This window comes from Vanessa atalanta, chromosome 5 (assembly GCF_905147765.1).
Source record: "Vanessa atalanta chromosome 5, ilVanAtal1.2, whole genome shotgun sequence".
In the NCBI taxonomy this organism is placed as follows: Eukaryota; Metazoa; Arthropoda; class Insecta; order Lepidoptera; family Nymphalidae; genus Vanessa; species Vanessa atalanta.
Window position 1 is genome coordinate 3,711,897 of NC_061875.1, and position 18,900 is coordinate 3,730,796.

General features: G+C 31.8%; 1 protein-coding gene across 1 annotated transcript; it reads right to left on the minus strand.

Annotated features, from left to right (window-relative positions):
• Positions 1-3,492: 3,492 nt before the first annotated feature.
• On the minus strand, positions 3,493-18,615 carry LOC125064306 (ionotropic receptor 40a). The gene is made up of 15 exons (XM_047671270.1): positions 18,428-18,615; positions 17,456-17,549; positions 16,544-16,639; positions 16,332-16,468; positions 14,310-14,469; positions 13,579-13,685; positions 12,928-13,021; positions 12,231-12,389; positions 11,453-11,606; positions 10,526-10,758; positions 10,052-10,211; positions 8,707-8,803; positions 8,341-8,491; positions 5,796-5,889; positions 3,493-3,689 (listed from the first exon to the last, which is right to left on the minus strand). Exons 1-15 carry the CDS (start codon positions 18,613-18,615, stop codon positions 3,493-3,495), a joined length of 2,121 nt encoding a protein of 706 aa, XP_047527226.1.
• Positions 18,616-18,900: the final 285 nt, after the last annotated feature.

The window sequence follows — 18,900 nt, forward strand, 5'->3', positions numbered from 1 at the left end:
TAAATCACCGACCACACATGAAGCATTATGTCAAAATTTCCCAAAAATTATGCTTTTCCTGTAAAATTCCTCCAATAAATAAAATATAATAACAATAATAAAATAGCGAAGCTAAAGCAGATATAATAAAACCGTGTACTAGGTATTTGTTAAATCAGCATTAAAATAAACATGAGCACATTTTTTAAGTCACTTAATATCAATTAAAATTGACGATTAAACGTTAATATTGATATTACTAAATATTTGAAGGAATTAATTAGAAATTAGTAAAATAACTATGAATTTTAATACGTGGGTCATAAAAGAGATCGCAAATTCAATCCGGTTAAGTACCGCTGGATTTTCATGTGCATAATTTTATTTATAACTAGTTGTAGCCTGTGGCGTCGCTTGCGTTTTTAGAGTTAATTGTCAGGTGTTGGGTATAAAAAGAGCTAAATCTCCTTCCTCGGAGTTAAAGTCTGCTTCATACTACATTTAATCAGCTGGTCGTACAGCGATGTAAAAGAGCAACAATCAAACAGACAGGGTTATTTGCGTATTTATAATAAATAGTATGGATTTATATCGAACTCAGCGAATAATCAATCTTAAAGAACGGACATGTATCATGAGCAAAATCAGCCATATGTATATTCTATCCTGTGGATAGGATCAGCACTACACCACAGCATTGCTGCCAAGTGAGAATTACAATTTAGCTTCAATAGTCCATCATTGAGCCGAGTTGGCCCAGTGGTTAGAACGCGTGCATCTTAACCGATGATTGCGGGTTCAAACCCAGGCAGGCACCACTGAATTTTCATGTGCTTAAATTGAGTTTATAATTCATCTCGTGCTCGGTGGTAAAGGAAAACATCGTGAGGAAACCTGCATCTAATTTCAATGTCATTCTGCCACATGTGTATTCCACCATACCGCATTGGAGTAGCGTGGTGGAATATGCTCCAAACCTTCTCCTCAAGGGAGAGGCCTTTAGCTCAGCAGTGGGAAATCTAAAGGCTGCTAATGCTAAGTCCATCATTTGCTCATCTTTTGCACTTGTTCTCGAATCTCCTGACAAAAATTTAAAATAATTAAAAATAAAAAAATTACGTACAAATTAGCTTTTTTCTTGGTGGTAGGGCTTTGTGCAAGCCCATCTGGGTAGGTACCACTCACTCATCAGATATTCTACCGCCAAACAGCAGTACTCAGTATTTTTGTGTTCTGGTTTGAAGGCGAATGAGCCAGTGTAACTACAGGCACAAGGGACATAACATCTTAGTTCCCAAGGTTGGTGTCGCATTGGTGATGTAAGGAATGGTTAATATTTCTTACAACGCCTTTGCCTATGGGTGGTGGTGACCACTTACCATCAGGTGGCCAATTTGCTCATCCGCCTACCGATATCATAAAAAAGTCTACAACCAATTCCAAACTGTAGGTAATTCTAGTTTGACATTTTAGATAACGACGATGGTTCACATCTTTGATCGTATGGTAAAAAGCGCATTAAATATAAAATACGGCTTCTCACAGATCTACTCTCTGTAAGTAAAGCTGATCACTTAAACCATTTATCGAAACGCCTTCTATCGACATAAGTCACGCACGTCGTGAATAATGATGAATAACGATATTTAATACAACATTAACTCAATATACCCTCAGCTATTTCAATGCTAGGGAATTCATAAATTAGATGTTACATTTCAAAATTCTAATAACAGCTTTAATATTAGCCCCGGGACCACGCGATAACACTAATTGTGAAATGTCATGAATATATACTAAAATTAATGCTTGTGCTGAAATTTGTGATTATCATAATTAGCCCGAACTATGTTATGCTTTATAAGCAATACGCGAAGATTTATCGAAACGTAATAATTACGTTGATTTTGATATCGTGATCATGTACGGCTTACTTACATTGCAATTTATTTTGTGTGTATAAACAAGAAGTTATCAGGACAGCGCTTAATGGAAATTGGATACAATGAAGATGAAAGGACTGTGCGTAAGTGATGAATACCAAATAAAAAATGTTGTATGGTTTGAAGCGTGAGTGAGTCAGTGTAACTACAGGCATACGGGACATAACATCTTAGTTCCCAAGTTTGGTGGCGCATTGACGATATAAGGAATGGTTAATATTTCTTACAGCACCATTGTCTTTGCCGGGTGATAACCAGTTACCATCAGTTGAATTATATGCTCGTACGCTATAAAAAAAAGATGGCTAAAACAAGAATTAATATGACTTTATATGTGATGAGGGTATACTGTATTAGGAATAACGTAGGAAGTAACTAAAATGTCGAAGTATGAAAGATTTCTAATAACATATTTTAATACGATATGAAGGTGTATCAGCACTTTTTAGTGCCGTACCTTATAATATCACTAACTGTCTGTTCGTCTGTCTATTTGCCCGTCATACCCTCCTTTCCAAGAACGCGTAGAAGTAAAGTTGAAATGATTACCAAATACTAAGGTTCGGAATCCCTTGGACCTATGAAAAGATTTAACCTCTCTTCGCGAAGGAAATCAAAACCTATAGGAATCATAAAATTTGTCAAAAAGCAGTATCTTTTAGCACAAGTATCCGAAAATCGGTAATTCTTATCGGGATCTGTTTGTATATCTGTCTGGTAGTACGAAACCCTCAGTGCGCGAGTCCGAATCGCACTTTCCCGGTTTTTTATATGTATGTAAGGTTCGGTAAAAAAAATAAAAAAACATTTGTTCCATATATGTTTTATATTATAATTAAGAATAGCTGGTAGCTAATGAAGATTATGACTAAGCATTTGCTGCGGTTACATCAAGCGTACCAAAGGGTTACCAATTTGGTCCACTTATGTTTAATTTGCTTACAAAGGATATTATAATTTGTTTATAAACAATTATCATTTTTTTTATACCGTAACGTATACGCCCTAGAATACCCATGAATGAAAGCACTTACATAACGTTGTGGCTAAGTGGTTTATAAATTATTATTTTGATAAATGTCTTTCATTAAATACAAACATATTTGATATTATATTTGTCTTCTAAAAAAACAGAAATATGAATACTTCAAATTTGTTATCTATGTAGACAACTAACTGATGTATAGTTAGATATGCGTATGATAATAATAAATCGACTTACTTGTGACATAACAAAGTTTATAAAAAAGCTTTTGTTAGATCAAAACTTAAATGATAGAAACGCATCTCATTTTAATATCGTATACAATTCAAATATTCTACTGTTAACGCTCACAATAAATCTCTTTTTACACAACTATTAGTGAAAATACGTGATTAATATTTTTGTTTTGCCCATAAAAGTTTTAAAATGAATGCAAAAAATGCAAAGTGGAGGCAATAAGGTGAGGTGTTATACTTTTAATGAAGCTTTTTATACTACTACTCCAAGGCCCGAGTGTTTTTTTAACATAATATTAGTCTATTTATATATCTAATATATATAACACACGAGAATCGCTTGAATTCATCAGGCTTGATATTCTCTAGCATCGTGTCTTAAAGCCTTATCAAGAAATACATATATGTTCCTTAAAATCCTTTCGAAACGTTGTTTAACACGAACTCTCGCTGACTTCCGTTTCGTTGATGCAGTCTGAAATGGCTCCACTGTTTTTATATTCTCCTTCTTACGATGAACTTGTATTTCTGTTACCAGAACGACTGCTGCAAATGACATAAATTGAAATGCTTAAGTTTCAAATGTTATTATTTATATTTTGACAAACATCACGGAATCCATGAATATATAAAAATTACAGCAAAATTTTATATTTACAATTTAATTTTTAATCTATGAATAAATGAAGAGTAAAAAGCTTTTATATTTCAATAAACCTTAACAACGGAATGATATCTAAATAATTAATGTTTAAAAAATAGGATATAATATATTTATTAACGAATTCATTAATGAAAAAATTCTATTCCTTAAAAGTGGATAATTATCTGGCTAACGACAGTAATGCCATGAAATTCTGCGGTTTAATGATCTCCTAATAATCTAAAGCGGACTCCAGACTCTTGCTTAAATCACAATGTAATTTCACATCGAGATTTTTTTCCATATTCGGTGAATTATTAACTTTTTCTATCCGTGACGTTTGGAGGATTAACTTACTAAAATAAAATCAGTATTAAAAAACTTCGTCGGTACTGGTTTTACACTGCAGCTGTGGATTTATTTACGATGATGCTAGTCACAAAATCTATTTGAAAAAATGACGTAAAAATTCGTGAAAGGCGTAAACAAACACAAATGTGGATCCCGCATAAGATTATTTTATATTAAAATTATTCTGTATATAAGATAATTGTGTCTGCGATTTCATACTCAATGATGTAAATTATATATTAAATATTGCTGTTTGTCACCTGTAACAATGGAGACTATGTTATCTAAAACTATTAGCGTAGATTAAAGGAGGCTGCCCATTACACCGTCTTATACCATGATTGTATCAGGTATGGTAACAGACAAGATACGGACTACTATGCCAAGAAGAATGTATCAACAGTCTTTCACAACCATGCATACCGGTAGTAGTGACCGTGGCACTACCGTAGCACCAACACTAGCACTATTTCCTTGGTGGTGTGCCTTTATGCAGCCTGTCTGGGTGAGTATCACTAAATATTCTTCTGCCAAGCAGCAATACGTAGTATTGTTGTGTTCCGGTATAAAGGTTGAGTGACATTATACCTCAGTTCCCAAGGTTGGTGGCACATTGACCCAATAAGGAATGTTTTTTTTTAACAATGTCTACAAGCATTGGTGATTTACCATGATCCATTTGTCCGTCCGTTTAAAAAAAACCGTGTACCACCCACGTGTCATATCTATACAAATACCGTCTCGTAAAAAATATATTTTTATTGAGAAGTATTAGGAAAACTTGGTTGGTCAGTGACGGGACGGTCTATTGAGAAAAGTCTAATACAACTCAATACAAATAATATATTCTGGTCTGAAACTGGTTAGAAAAGTCTTCTAGCACGATTGCGATATAAAACGCTATATTGGTCGTAGAGTTCTTAACGCCCGGTGATGCCGTAATGATGACGCCTACTGGCCTCAGTAGGGCCAACAGCAAAACACACAGATACAAAAAAATAGAATTCTTAATGCGACATTTCAATAAACAAAGTCGTGTATTTTCTTTGTTTAATATCTCATATGAATAAAACCTTTTTATTACGCATATAGTCTATATCTATTCGACGAAAGTTCGAAATTCAATTTTCGTTAACATAAAGTGAAATGTAAATTGTTTTATATAATCCATGAATAATTTATCTTCGTTATTAAAATAAATTACACAAATATACTAAGTAAATGTTCAAACAATATACGAAAACTGATAATTTTATTTAAAATAAATACTTTTGAATATTATTTATCAAAATATTCATTTAATTTTTAACAATGCGTGTATGGGAAACGTATCTATTCAATTTAATTTAAACGGTAAATAATTAAGAACAATATAGGGAAAACGAGTTTAAGATCGAACATGCAAGTATAACATAACAAGTTAATGCGTGTAATAAAATATTTCAGCACTTCAATTTTTTTTTACTTTACAATTTGTATTGCAAAAGTACTAATAACACACGCACACATGAAAACACATTGTGTTTGCGTGTGCGTGAGTTATTGCTTGTTTGTGATTGTGTGCATGATAATGTGTACTTGCGTGGATGTGTAAGTGAGTTTATAAAGTAAAAATAAGTATAATACTTTCATTTTACAGAGATATTATAGATATTAACCTGCTAAAAAGTAACCAATGCTGAGAAGGCAAAAGGCTCCACGAAGCATTCTAAGCGAAACTGGTTCAAGGCCAATCGTGGACTCTGGTTGCGTCTGGAATAAAGAATTATATTCGTAAACTTAAAACATACATCATTTGTTAAATAATAATAACTTTGCGTATTATTTTCATTTATTGATTGTTTTTACATAAATTTATAAGATTTATACACATGACAAAAGAACTATGTATTAACATTTGTAAACAAGCGCTAGGTGCTAGGTGCTTCTTGCTCGGTTCCATAATATAATATGCATTTTTAACCAGTGATAGCTTTCCATGAATACATTTTGATTTGGTTTTGTTAAAGACCCATATTAATCGGTAAAAGTAACATCCTATAAATATTTCTCTATTTTGGGAGAAGGTTTGGGAGCTTACTCCACCACTTCAATATTGGTTGGCGGATAAACATGTGATAGAATTTAATTGAAATTAGACACACGCAGTTACCTCACGTTGTTTCCCGAGGTGTATTATACAACACAAATTATGCACTTGAAAATGGTGCTTGGGTTTGAATCCGCAATCATCTGTTAAGATGTATGCATTCTAACTTGGCCATCATCAATTGGTAATTTTTCTTGAAAACGGTTCCAAGAAACCAAACAAATTTGCGTGTTTATACAATAACCTTACCACCAATACTCTTGTTTGTAGGGCTTTGTGCAAGCCCGTCTAGGTAGGTACCACCCACTCATCAGATATTCTTCCGCTGAACAACAGTGCTTAGTATTGTTGTGTTCCGGCTTAAAAGGTGAGTGATCCAGTGTAACTACAGGCACTAGGGACATAATATCTTGGTTCCCAAGGTTTATGGCGCATCGCCGTAAGAAATGTTTAATATTTCTTACAGCGCCATTGTCTATGGGCGGTGGTGACAACTTACCATTAAAAAAATAAAAATAATCATGTTCTCTTTATTGTAAACCATATCTAAAAATTGTGATATACAAAATTGCTCTTATTATTAAGAAAGTGATCTCTTCCAGAGTTTCAGACAACCAACATTACAGTATTTAATGTGAATATGTTTTAATGGCAATTTATAAAAACGATTAAATACTGGTTATTAATCAATATTAAAACAATAATTATCGGTCCAAATTTAAGAATACGAGATAAAAATATTATTCAGATTAAAAACATATATATATATATATAATAAAGATATTACATCTGTGTGATATGCTTATTTACAAATAACAGTTCATCTGTTAGTTTAAAGGAAGTCATTAGATAATCAAAAATTATATAATGTATATATATATTTAAAATGGTATGTAGTACAAACAAAATTGCAAAACACATTTTAGTATCTGTTCAGTCGGCACAGCGTAATTGGAAGAGTAGTTTGGGCTACACCCGAGGGATGTTGGTTCAAATCCTGCTGTCACACAACTTTTGATATTACTTTTAAATTTATAATTGACGACACGTACATATAATACATTGTATGAAGAGTTCGCGCCAAAATTCAAATTTACAATTATTCAAATATTTAAAAGACAAGATAAGAAATTGAGGAAATAAAGATAACGACTACCGTGAAATGAAAACTTTTTTAAAAGAGTGTCTCTTAATTATGAAGATATTAGAAGATATATCAATTGGCTGTTACTGATTTTAGTTAATTAATACGGTAATCATAAAACACCTTATTTTCATTACTATTCGACTTTACTTATATTGCCTCTCTGAGAAACAGTACAGAGCAGAATACTACAAATACCTAAAATAACAATAGCCTTTTTTTAAACTAATCTTAATAATAATAATTAAAGCTATTCTTGGTAATATACAAATAAATTGAAAAATTAAAACACTTAAATTGGAAAAAGAACAAAAATGCCTAGTCGATTGTACTCAATCTTCGTAAGCAGAACCCCTAAAGTTAGACGTGTTGTATCTTTTCACTTTTGTTTTTTTTTTACCTTATTTATTTTAGACTAACTGCCCACCTTGATTTCGTACGGATTTCGTACGGGTTACTTCATAAATTAAATAAATTATAACCTAAAAATATCATATAAATAAATAAATAAAAAATAATAATAATAATAAAATCGACTTATTACTTTGCCACGAGACAATTACTTAGACATATATTACACGTAAGTGCTAATAGTATGTGCCACGAGTTTCCTTATAGGTCGCGTGTTAGTACCGAAAAAGCCGGGGCAACACATGATGTTTATTTTACTCCTGCCATGCCAAGCATAGCGACTCGTATAACAATTACAAGCACAGAAAATACATCGTAATTTGTTTACTAAAAATTTGCAAATTTGGGCATACATATATGCAAATGGCACTACGTGCATTCTTTCTTCTAAACTAGAATGCTAGCTAGCATGTATAACGTTTAGGCGTATGAAACAGCCTAGTTTAGTATATCACTTCCAGGCATGTGAATAAAAGCAATAAAAATAATAATGAGATAATAAGAGTTTAACAAATAAACTATGTTTGGTGATATTGATATTATACATAAAAACATTTACTTGTGGTGTTTGAGTATTTTCCATTGCATCACTGCTCTCCTTTTTATCGCTCTCGGTAACCGGTTCAGATCTTCTAGAATGTTCTGGGAGATTTTTATATTCGTCTGTTGTCATCTTAGCTAATATACCTGCTTCGAATAGAGTCATTATCCTAGATAAAACACATCATATACTTATTACATAGTTATGAGTAATAACATAATAAATTCTTACATACTTTTGAAAATATTTACTAAGCTAATTTTCCAAAATGCAGTGGATGAAACTGATCACATTTCATTTATTGTCTCATTAGTTCGTCGTTTCTAAATTAAATTAAAAAATACAAGTAATGTTCTAACAATATTGTTCAAAATTCGAACTTACACGTTGTTAAAAGATTCCAAATAAGGGCAACCGATTTGCAAAGCGACTGCTGAGTATCGTGTATATAATTTTTCACTTAAATGAAAGTTATGGGAACCTGAAATTTAAGAAGTTATTTAATGTTGGAACTTTTGCTACAATAATTTTCAGTATAATGCATTTCCACCGAAATATTTAGCGATTTCTGTGTTTGCAACAGGTTTCAATGCTGCAGAAAGTCACGAATAAATTACAAAACTTTTATTTTGTCAATTTAAATAAAGACGTAATTACAGAAACTTCTGTCACTAACGCCTATTGATAACACAGAAGTTGCCAATCTCCCTTCCGTGGATACGCAGCTTAATGTTTATGAAGCCGAAAACTTCAACAACATTAATGAGGTCTATTAAGAAAAAGGTGTTGTTAGCATCAAACGTTGAAAATAATTGAGCTGTACGCCCACTTTATTTAACTTTAGAAAAGATCGGTTGATTTTGATGCAAAATATACCTGTGTTCTATTAAAATATTTGGATAAGAGAAACTTTTACATTTATATTTTTTCCTAATTGTCATTCAAATACTCCAAAATAATTACAATATATATTTTTTATAAGTGACACACAATGTACTCTTACAGCGTGCGAGACGGATATACCATTTAATTTTTCAGTTTTGTTTCCTATCGATATTACATACATATTTAGTTCTCTATCTGAATCTATTATAATCTGAATTTAGAAGAAAGAAGAAGAATTTAGAAAATTTGGTAAACGTTTATGAATCGAAAAAAATATCTATTCTATTTATTGCCAAATCGAAATATGTGCAAGTAATTTGGTGTCATTACTAATAATTATTATCAAACGACACGGAGTGAGATAGGTATTCGCGATTTCTATCTATTAGACCCTAAAAACATTATAATGTTTTTAGGTTTTACACGTGATTAACGGGAAAATTTTACGACTATTTTCATTTATTCTAGTTTCTGTCCTTATTCGATCGTTCGATTCCGAGAATTGTAAAATGAGTAATATAAATATTTGCCGATATGAGGCGAATTTCTTTTATAAAGTACTTTCGCTGAAACTTCGCATCATGAATCACGAAAAATACATATACATGATGCTTACAAAATAACTAATTTATTAATCATTTGATCAATTTATTTTGAAGTAATTTGTGCGTAACTAATATTATAAATTACTCGTGATAGTTACCACGATAGGTTATCAGTTAATCATTTCATTAAATTCTTTTAAAGAGGATTGTTATGTAATGTTTAGTCTAATATTATCAGATCATACATAATATTTTACTAATTGTCATTTTGTTAAATCTGTTTGCTTTATATTACATACCGAATCTCTCAGTATCGTAGAACAGAGTTTCTCTCCCACCCAGTATCACTACCCGACGTTTTGTTAACACCAAGCGGACACCTACTTCGACACTTCGTACGCGTTGAATGCGTTGACGTCTCATGAGACGAGCGAGTCGACCGTATACTCCTGTCCCGTTCTGGCCAAGACAAAGTTAGGGTTATGTTGAGTTTTTTCACATAAATTGATAGGTTATTGTCAAAGTCAGAAGCAAATGGTATAATCAATTGAAAAAAAATAGGTCTTCTCTTTTATTTTCCTCCGAATGGAACGATTTTGATGTTATTGACCGACATCACGTCTATATAATAAATTTATCTTATTTAAAATCAAAGTGTATGAATATATGTATAAAAAAATTAACAAGCCAAACAAAAAATCTAATCAGGTCTTGCTTTTTAGCGTAATAGCATAATTAGTTGTTCGGCATTTTAGTATTTTTAAAAACGAAACCTGTAAGATTGCCATTGAAGAACTATGTCCCTCAACGACCAATTCATATCCCTTATCTCTCATGGCCTCTTCTAAAGCTTGCAACGTGCCAATCGGTTGTTCTCTCGCTGGTCTCGCTAGGAGACTAGTTAAGTTTGCAGAGTACATATCTCCTATAACATAGGTGGCTCCGAGCGATATGAAAATAGAAACTAGGCGTGCCTTGTGTGTTCTGGATGGTTCTTTGGACGAAGCTGCAAATAAAATAGACTGCATTTTGGGATACAGTACTAGCTAATCTGGTTACCAACATTTTTATGGTTATTTCTCATATCATATTGTTATTATTTAGTAACCTCTACTGGACTTTCATGTCAACTCAGTTGCTTATAAAGTTTCAGGGCAAACAAATTTCGGGGCTTCGAATTAAGCCCACATTATAATTGATTGGATTCTTCCGTAGACACATTTTCAGTAGCAGACCAAAATGAACAAATTGGCATTAATACTTGTTAAACGATTTCCGATTGTGTTGGATTTGCCATTTCATCGAATTATAAAAGAGACGGAATAGATAACCTCTTAGTCTACGTTAAGAATGACAGAGTCTATCTTCTCTAGTAAGTATATAACTTATCATAATTTTAGAATTTTCGTAATTTTAAATCAAAAATATAATTATTAATTCATAATAAGAATATTCATTGGATTTTATATTTCATTTAATTATTATCACACATGAATATCACATATGTATTTTTAGTAACTATGAATGCATACTACAACTATGAATACTGATTTAATATTCGAATAGAAGTCAACACTAGCTTCTAGTACATCTACTATGCAAATTAATTATTGAACAGTTTGTTTGAAAGGTTATTATGTCGCTACTTTATAATGCTTCAAATGTTTGTCTTTACTTTATAAGCCACGTGTAGTACGAACATTGTCTTAAGAATAATGAAGTGGTGAACCAGCAGCAATTATTCAAGAGGCCCAGTTGGTTTCGCTTGCGACGTTGCCATAATGTAGGAGCTGCGATCACAACCCACAAAGCTGGTCCCGTCATAAGTAGGGTAGCGCCAACGAGTAGCCATACCTTAAACAATATTCATATTGTGAACTTTAGTTTATACAATGTTATTAATATTTCTAATGTAGAGTATATTAACACTGATCTCGTATTCTCGATCTTTCGTCGTCTTCGTGCTCGGCGGTGTTCGTGCTCTGCGGTGAACAAAAAAATCGTGAGAAAACTTGCATGTATCTAATTTCAACGAAATGTGTATCCACCAACCCACATTTGGGCAGCGTGGTGGAATATGCTCCAAGCCTTCTACCCAAAGGGGAGGAAGCCTTAGCTTAGCAGTCTGTTACTTTGATCTCGTTTTATTTCCTCCACTGCTGACAGGAGTGCTGGTTGATTTTTTACCAAAAGGATGTTGAAGTTGCAATTTAACGGAGAAAAACTGTTAGCAATATTGCAACCATTCTACGCGGTTATATTCATTAAGGCTTATTCTTATGTAAATAAATGCATTATTATACATTAATCTACATGAAAATATGTATTTGAAACCTTATTCCCAGTCCTATTTGATAGAATAAAGAGTATGTCTAAATATAAAAGTACTTTAGCGCAATGGCAAATTGGTAAATTGTCTCTTTATACATACGTACATCTTGCTACGGCTTATTAAAAAAAAAAGTAATGGTAATGTACCTCCCATCTAAAAGGCCTGATTATTGCTAAAGTTTCACTCAATTTATCTGGAGCATGAGTTAAGAAGGCACCTGAGTCGGCGAGAGTTAAAAATGAGAACTCAACCGCTTGTAATCTTTCCCAAGTCATTGTTACGTCACCGATGAAGAAGTCCGCTTTCTGGTAAATAACCATTAAATTAAAAGAAGATTATTACAATTTTTACCATTTTTTGCTCATTAATTTTCAATACAATACGAGTATATTTAAAAATATTTGTAAATGTATCGATAAACAAAGAATTACCATAGAATCTACAGTCTATTCCAACCACAAAAGGACTAAAGCCAAATAAACAATATTTGACATCGAACTGACGAATCATCATTGGTCGAGAGCTATTCATTGATAAAATTGAGTTTTTAATGTTGATGAAGCTGTTATCAGAATTTAGGAAATAAAATTCAAGTAGATATAAATAGTTGAGCGCTTTAGTGTTGTATAATTAAATACTTAAATCTTAGGTTTGTTTATTCCTTCTACGATTTGAATTATATGTGTGTATGGAATGAAATTAAGATAATTGAAGCAGATAGTTAAAACAAACTTATTCCCTACAATTCTATCGGAATGATGATCATTTTCAATTTGATAACGTTAAATATAAATATATATACCCTAATGCTTATCTGAATATTTGATTTATTATAAAACTTACACGTTTCCAAATCAGACCAAGAGTCCCTTTGAACGTTCCGTTACCGGCGATTCTTGATCCTTGACTCCTTTCCGGAGGATCGTAATATTGGTACCTGTTTGACAAAATAATAATTGTAGTAATATATATTCAGTATGAATTACTTCAAAAGTAACTAATTTTCTCGCAAAAAATACACAACCAGTGTTTCGAGTATAAGATAAAAGAAATCTTTTTTAATACTTGTCTGTTTCTTTGAGTGGGCTAATGGATTTGGATTGAGCCTTCGGAGATTTAGGGTTTATTTTAAATATCTTGTTGTTGTTTTTTTTTTGTTAACATGAAAGAGATTTGCAATTATTAGTTATAATTCCATTCCTTAGCCAATATAATTTATAGTTAAGATCTTGTTTTTGATATAAACTGTGATTTGACTCAAAAATAAACTAACTTTAAAACTTGCACAAAATATTTAATTCCATAAAAATCTCGTAGCTTCACATTAAACGTGCATAAAAAAAAATTAATGATAAATTTTGCCAGTTTGTGTTTAGAGGTTACAAGGTCTTCAAGACCAGTTTTGTGGAAATGACATGAACATTCAAAATTATCTGTGTTATCTGATCTATTGTGAGAGTACAATAGAAAGTACTTATGATGTACTTTACTTACTTAAAGTTTAATTTCTTCGACAATAGTGATAGTAGTTTGTCGTCTCGACCACCAGTGACATTGACCGTAGAGTCGTTCTTGTAAATAACAAAATGCCAAGGAGGTGCCTAAACAAAAAAACATCTAATTATTAAACGTAACTAAAAGATCTTGCTAATATAGAAGATCGAATTGTTTAGCGAATGAACAGAAAAACAAACAGATTTCTTTCTGTCGTCAGAGATTTGACATTGGAAAGAATAAGACAGCATTTTATTACTGGACACCGCCTTTACATCGATTTTATTTATGGTTGTAAATCAATGAAATTTTTCATTATTTTTTAGTACCAAACCAATACGTTCAATAATAATATCATAATCGTTTATGATCTTCTTATTATTTAAAATCACGTTTTGGAATTAAATGTGATACCATGAATTCGAAAATTACGAAATAAAATAATTAGACAAGCGGGCTTATTAAATGGTCTGTTTCATTAAGTCCAACCGTGACCGTGATAATTGTTAATTAATGAAACTTTGACAGTTCATCTTCGAAACTAAATCGGACTAAAGGTAATTAAGTAACAGCAGAGCTATTCAATAAGAACAAACTCAAAACTTAACGCAGAACAAGATATGTGCGACTTTTATTCAATTATGGTAACATTTAAAGCATATACGTATCAAACTGTCGTACCACGATACGTCAATTTTCGACATTTCACGTGTGAGATGAAAAAAACTTACATGCAATACGGGCACATTGAAGATTCTGCCCTTGAAGTCCTGATAGACTTTATCAGCGGGTGGTAAGGCGGGGGATTTGTAGAGGCGACCTGACCACCAGTTGACGAGGGTCAAGTGGTTAAGCTTGTCTGGCGTCGCCTGGTTGTAGTATAATCGAAATCTGTTATAAACGAAGTGGGTATATTTTAAATGATTCTTAATAGGATTTTTTTAACCTTTTTTATTAACATTGTTTTTTTAGATAATGTAATAAATTTATAAGGGGATAACTATATTATTTGAAGAACTAAAATTGACCGCAAAACAAATACATTTTCCAAAGAAAATACTGAAAGCGAAGCACTAAAAAATATGTTTTGGCCAATTCACAATCGGCGTTTCGTTCAATCGAATTACAATGTACGTGAGAGTCGGCAGCTTTGTATTGGGTCTCTCCGTACTGGGAGAAAATGTAATTTCTGAAATACTGGCAAGATGGTACGATAATCAAGCTGGTGCATACTTGGAAGGAATTTAAAATGTTGTAATATTAGAAAATTATATATATTCTGCCTTACAATTTTTTTTTTCAGTATAGGGTTTTAATAACTCAATAAAAGCGATGAAATAAAAACTATATTTTTTTTATATTTTCAATTTGTTTGGGGCGCCATCAAATATATTTGCATTTTATTATATATTCTATTTTTAAAAACATCCAGATGATTGATAATGGTTTAATTATTTTTAAAAATTTAAACTATTAAATAATTTCCGTGATACCAACTTCGATAGTTAATGTTTGATAGAACTGTAAGCCAGTACAAAACAAACTCACTACAAATCCAAAGTACGTGCTTTAACCAAAATTTTATTATTAAACATCACTTAAAAACACTTTAACCAATATTTTATAAAACATCACTTAGAAAACATTATCAAACCTATGTAATATATTTATACAACAGGTAAGAGTAAATGCATATTTTTTCTCGAGATTATTTATTTCATCGGGGGCATTTTTGACTGATATATCGTAAGCAAAGACGAGCAACATTATAACGTATTAGATAAATGCGTTGCCGTATTGGGGTTATTACCTTAATTATTTCGCAATTCGTTAATATTATTACAGCTTAATGATAGATTCATTATAATTTAGTATACCGTCCGAGCTGATTTACGATGTGGTTAACTGTATTGATTTATCGGTCGTATACTAAATGATTTTACGTCTCTTTTCTTTTTGTTATCATTGTAAACGAAAGAAAGGGACGAATGTTGATTTATCAATTAAATTTATGAATGCAGATTTTTGCTACTTTTGGCAATTGTTTCAGTGTTTATCATTTATTATATACCTAAAGCCATTTTTGGAATTCAAGCTCATAACAACAGGATACGAACTCTGACGTTACGTGAGTCTTGTCGTAGTTTGAAATCTCCGTACGAGGTAAGGCCAAATAGCTTAGTCCTGAGAATTACCAATATTAATTTTCAGTTAGTAATTGACGATCTAAAACCTATGCAGTTCTCGCTAATATCCATTATGAAACTATGACGTAATTAGTTACCATTATATTTATATTAATAAAAAAAACAAATATTCGTATTACCTTTGTATATCTACAAAGTTATAGATGGGCACAGCGACTTGCGGCAAAGAGGAATATATGTTACATTCATAGAAACATTAAACTCAATTGCATTCAAATGAAATTATTAATATTATAAATTAACAATTAATTTATAGCGTAGATAAAGTAAGTGGTCACCACCATCACTATAAACATTGGCGCCAAATTTAACCAATTCTTACATCTCCAATGCGCTACCAACTTTGGGAAGTAAGATATTATGTCCCTTGTGCCTGTAGTCACACTGGCTCACACTTGGAACCGGAATACAACAATACTAAATTTCTGCTTGGCGGTAAAATATATAATTAGTAGGTTTTCACAAAGCTCTACCACCAAGTGCATGATAATTGGGTATTGAATTATAATGATAGGATCATTATTGATAACGAATTAAAATACATACACGCTTGTTCTCGGGTTTGTGATCACAGCAACTCGAATAGCCTCCTTGATACCAGAAAGGAACAGTTTGCTAACTTCACCGCGTGGCCAAAAGAATATATATAATATAGAGCGATGTATATAATTGTTGATTGTTATCTGTAACGACACACTTAAATAATAAAATGCTGACATATCAGTACGTGAAAAATATTAAGTTGTTGAATAATTTACCTCATAAAGTATATCTTCACATTCCTCAGGTTCACAAAGGATCAGACTCGACCTTTCCTCGGATGTATCGAGGCCTTTTTTAAGGTATCTGAAATACTGAATATATTTACATTACTTAACATCAAAATAAATCGTTCACGAAACAACGATAAATATTAATACGAAAATACATTTATAAGGATTTGTGTATGAAACTTATTCCAAATTATTTATGATTCCGCTTTTAGGTTCACAAATTTGCTTTAAAACTACTCGACCGATTATATATTACACTACACACACACATACATTACACTATATGAATTTTTTTTAAAGTAATATCTCTTAACTATTACTAAAAACAACTCCTGTTCGACATTCCTTTACATTATGAAACATTTTATGTTGAATGTTTGTTATATAACGTCCAACTCGTCATTAATTTAGCGGCTTAGGTGTTTATCTGTTCAGAACATCTCAATCGCAATCACGGTGGTTTTACACTACCGTGCCTCGGAAAATTTGTAAAGATCCTATGCTCGATTGCTCTCCTATCAAATCGCCGTCCCATCACACATACACCTGTTTCCACAAACACGCCTCCACTGTAATAATTTCTGCATAATTGGTTGGTTTTTGAGATAGACCGATTTTTATTTATGTAATAGGACCGGCAAATGGGCCACCAACTTTGGGAACTAAGTTGTGATTTCCCTTGTGCCATTAGTTACACTGGCTCACTCACCATTCAAACCAACACAACAATACCAAGTATTGCTGCTTGGCGGTATAATATCTGATGAGTGGGTGGTACCGACCCAGACGGTTTGCACAAAGCCCTACCACCGGTGTACCCGAAATACGGTCAAAAAGAGGACTGATGTGTGGAGAGAGGTGGTGAGAGGAGTGATATGATATAACAGCTAAACTTACTCCATCCTTGCTCTCCGCTGTCTTTAAATCCAAGTTGATTACTTGTATGTTATTATCACTCAAAATACATAGTATTTCAAAAATATCCTCAGATCTAAAAAATATTCATGAGAAGAGTTTAATAAACTAAAGTTTTAAATTATAACTAATGACTGTAAAATGAATGGTAAGCTAGGTATAAATAATAAATTTATCCTAAATCGTTTAAGCTGTTTAACTCAATGTTGGTATATAGGGTGGGATAATTATAACTGAGTTCAAGGCTTTATGCATTTGAAAAAGCCAGGCCAAATAAATAAAAACATAAACTTTTTGTTTAATTACTTTTTAAACAGTTTTCTTCAATTCAATAAACTCGATTTAAATTAATAAATGTTTTTTTAACAAGTTTACAGAAAATTGAAGTCAAAAAAATATAAAAATATCAAAATCAATTGGGCTTATGAAGGCACTTTTAAAACGCCATGTTAAAGTATTGAATTAAATTTATAGCTCGAAGCGGAAAGTGAATTTTGCCAAAAAAAAACCGGCGAAAAACACAGTAGTTCCTCTTTTCCGCCATTTTAATTAGAGAGTATTTCAATAAAGTATATATTTATATATATCCTGTCTAGAAAGCTTATTTATCATCAATATAATCTTGTATTAAGTAATATAAGGCATATTTATCAATGTTTTTTGACATGAAATTTGTTTTTTTTATACAACATTTAAATGAACTGTTATATTAGCAAGGGTAAGTAATAAATGAGTTTAAACAAATTGTAATAAAATTATTAACATTAAGTCCTTGAAAATCAAAATCAATTTATACTTTATACAAATAGACTCTAACAAGAATTTTTAAAATCTTATTTTACAAGATTCAATTTAAAGTTACCACCGGTTCGAAACATTGATCAGCAAGAACTAAGTAAAACCGACAAGAAACTCATTTACTCTTTTCCAAATATCGCTTGCTATAGGTATTACCGTATGTCAGTAGTATTTCCTCTTACAACAGTCAAGCTCTTCGTTGGCAATCCAGCAGCAATATCCATCAAGGCTGTAGGAAAATCTTTTGGAAGTTGTTGTAGATTTTTGGACGCAAACGCTTCGATATTAAAGAAACGTTGAATTATATTAACGAATAAAATACATAAAAGTATATAACAATTCATCTTATTTTGTTAATGAAAAGAAACCGTTTTCTCAAGAGTACGAAATAATTCTGACTCATATTTCATATTATTTTCTTGTCTCGTCAGAACAGATGAGTTGTAACAGATGTGCTAATTATTGTTAGGCAAGATATGTAAGATTTGAAGACACGAAAAATAAGCAACATTCTTCAAATATCTACTTTGATCATCTTCATTTAGCTCAACTCCATTATTTTATTAAAGATCATGCATGCTATTAAGAATAATTAAGACTCTAAGAATTTTAAAAGCAACCTACGACAC

Coding starts and splice junctions, on each gene's coding strand:
- LOC125064306 (XM_047671270.1), bottom strand. CDS start 18,615: ATGAATTGTTATATACTTTTATGTATTTTATTCGTTAATATAATTCAA. Junction 13,022..13,578: donor TCGAAGAAATTAAACTTTAA/GTAAGTAAAGTA, acceptor TTTGTCAAACAG/GTACCAATATTACGATCCTC. Junction 12,390..12,927: donor TTGGTCTGATTTGGAAACGT/GTAAGTTTTATA, acceptor GTTATTTACCAG/AAAGCGGACTTCTTCATCGG.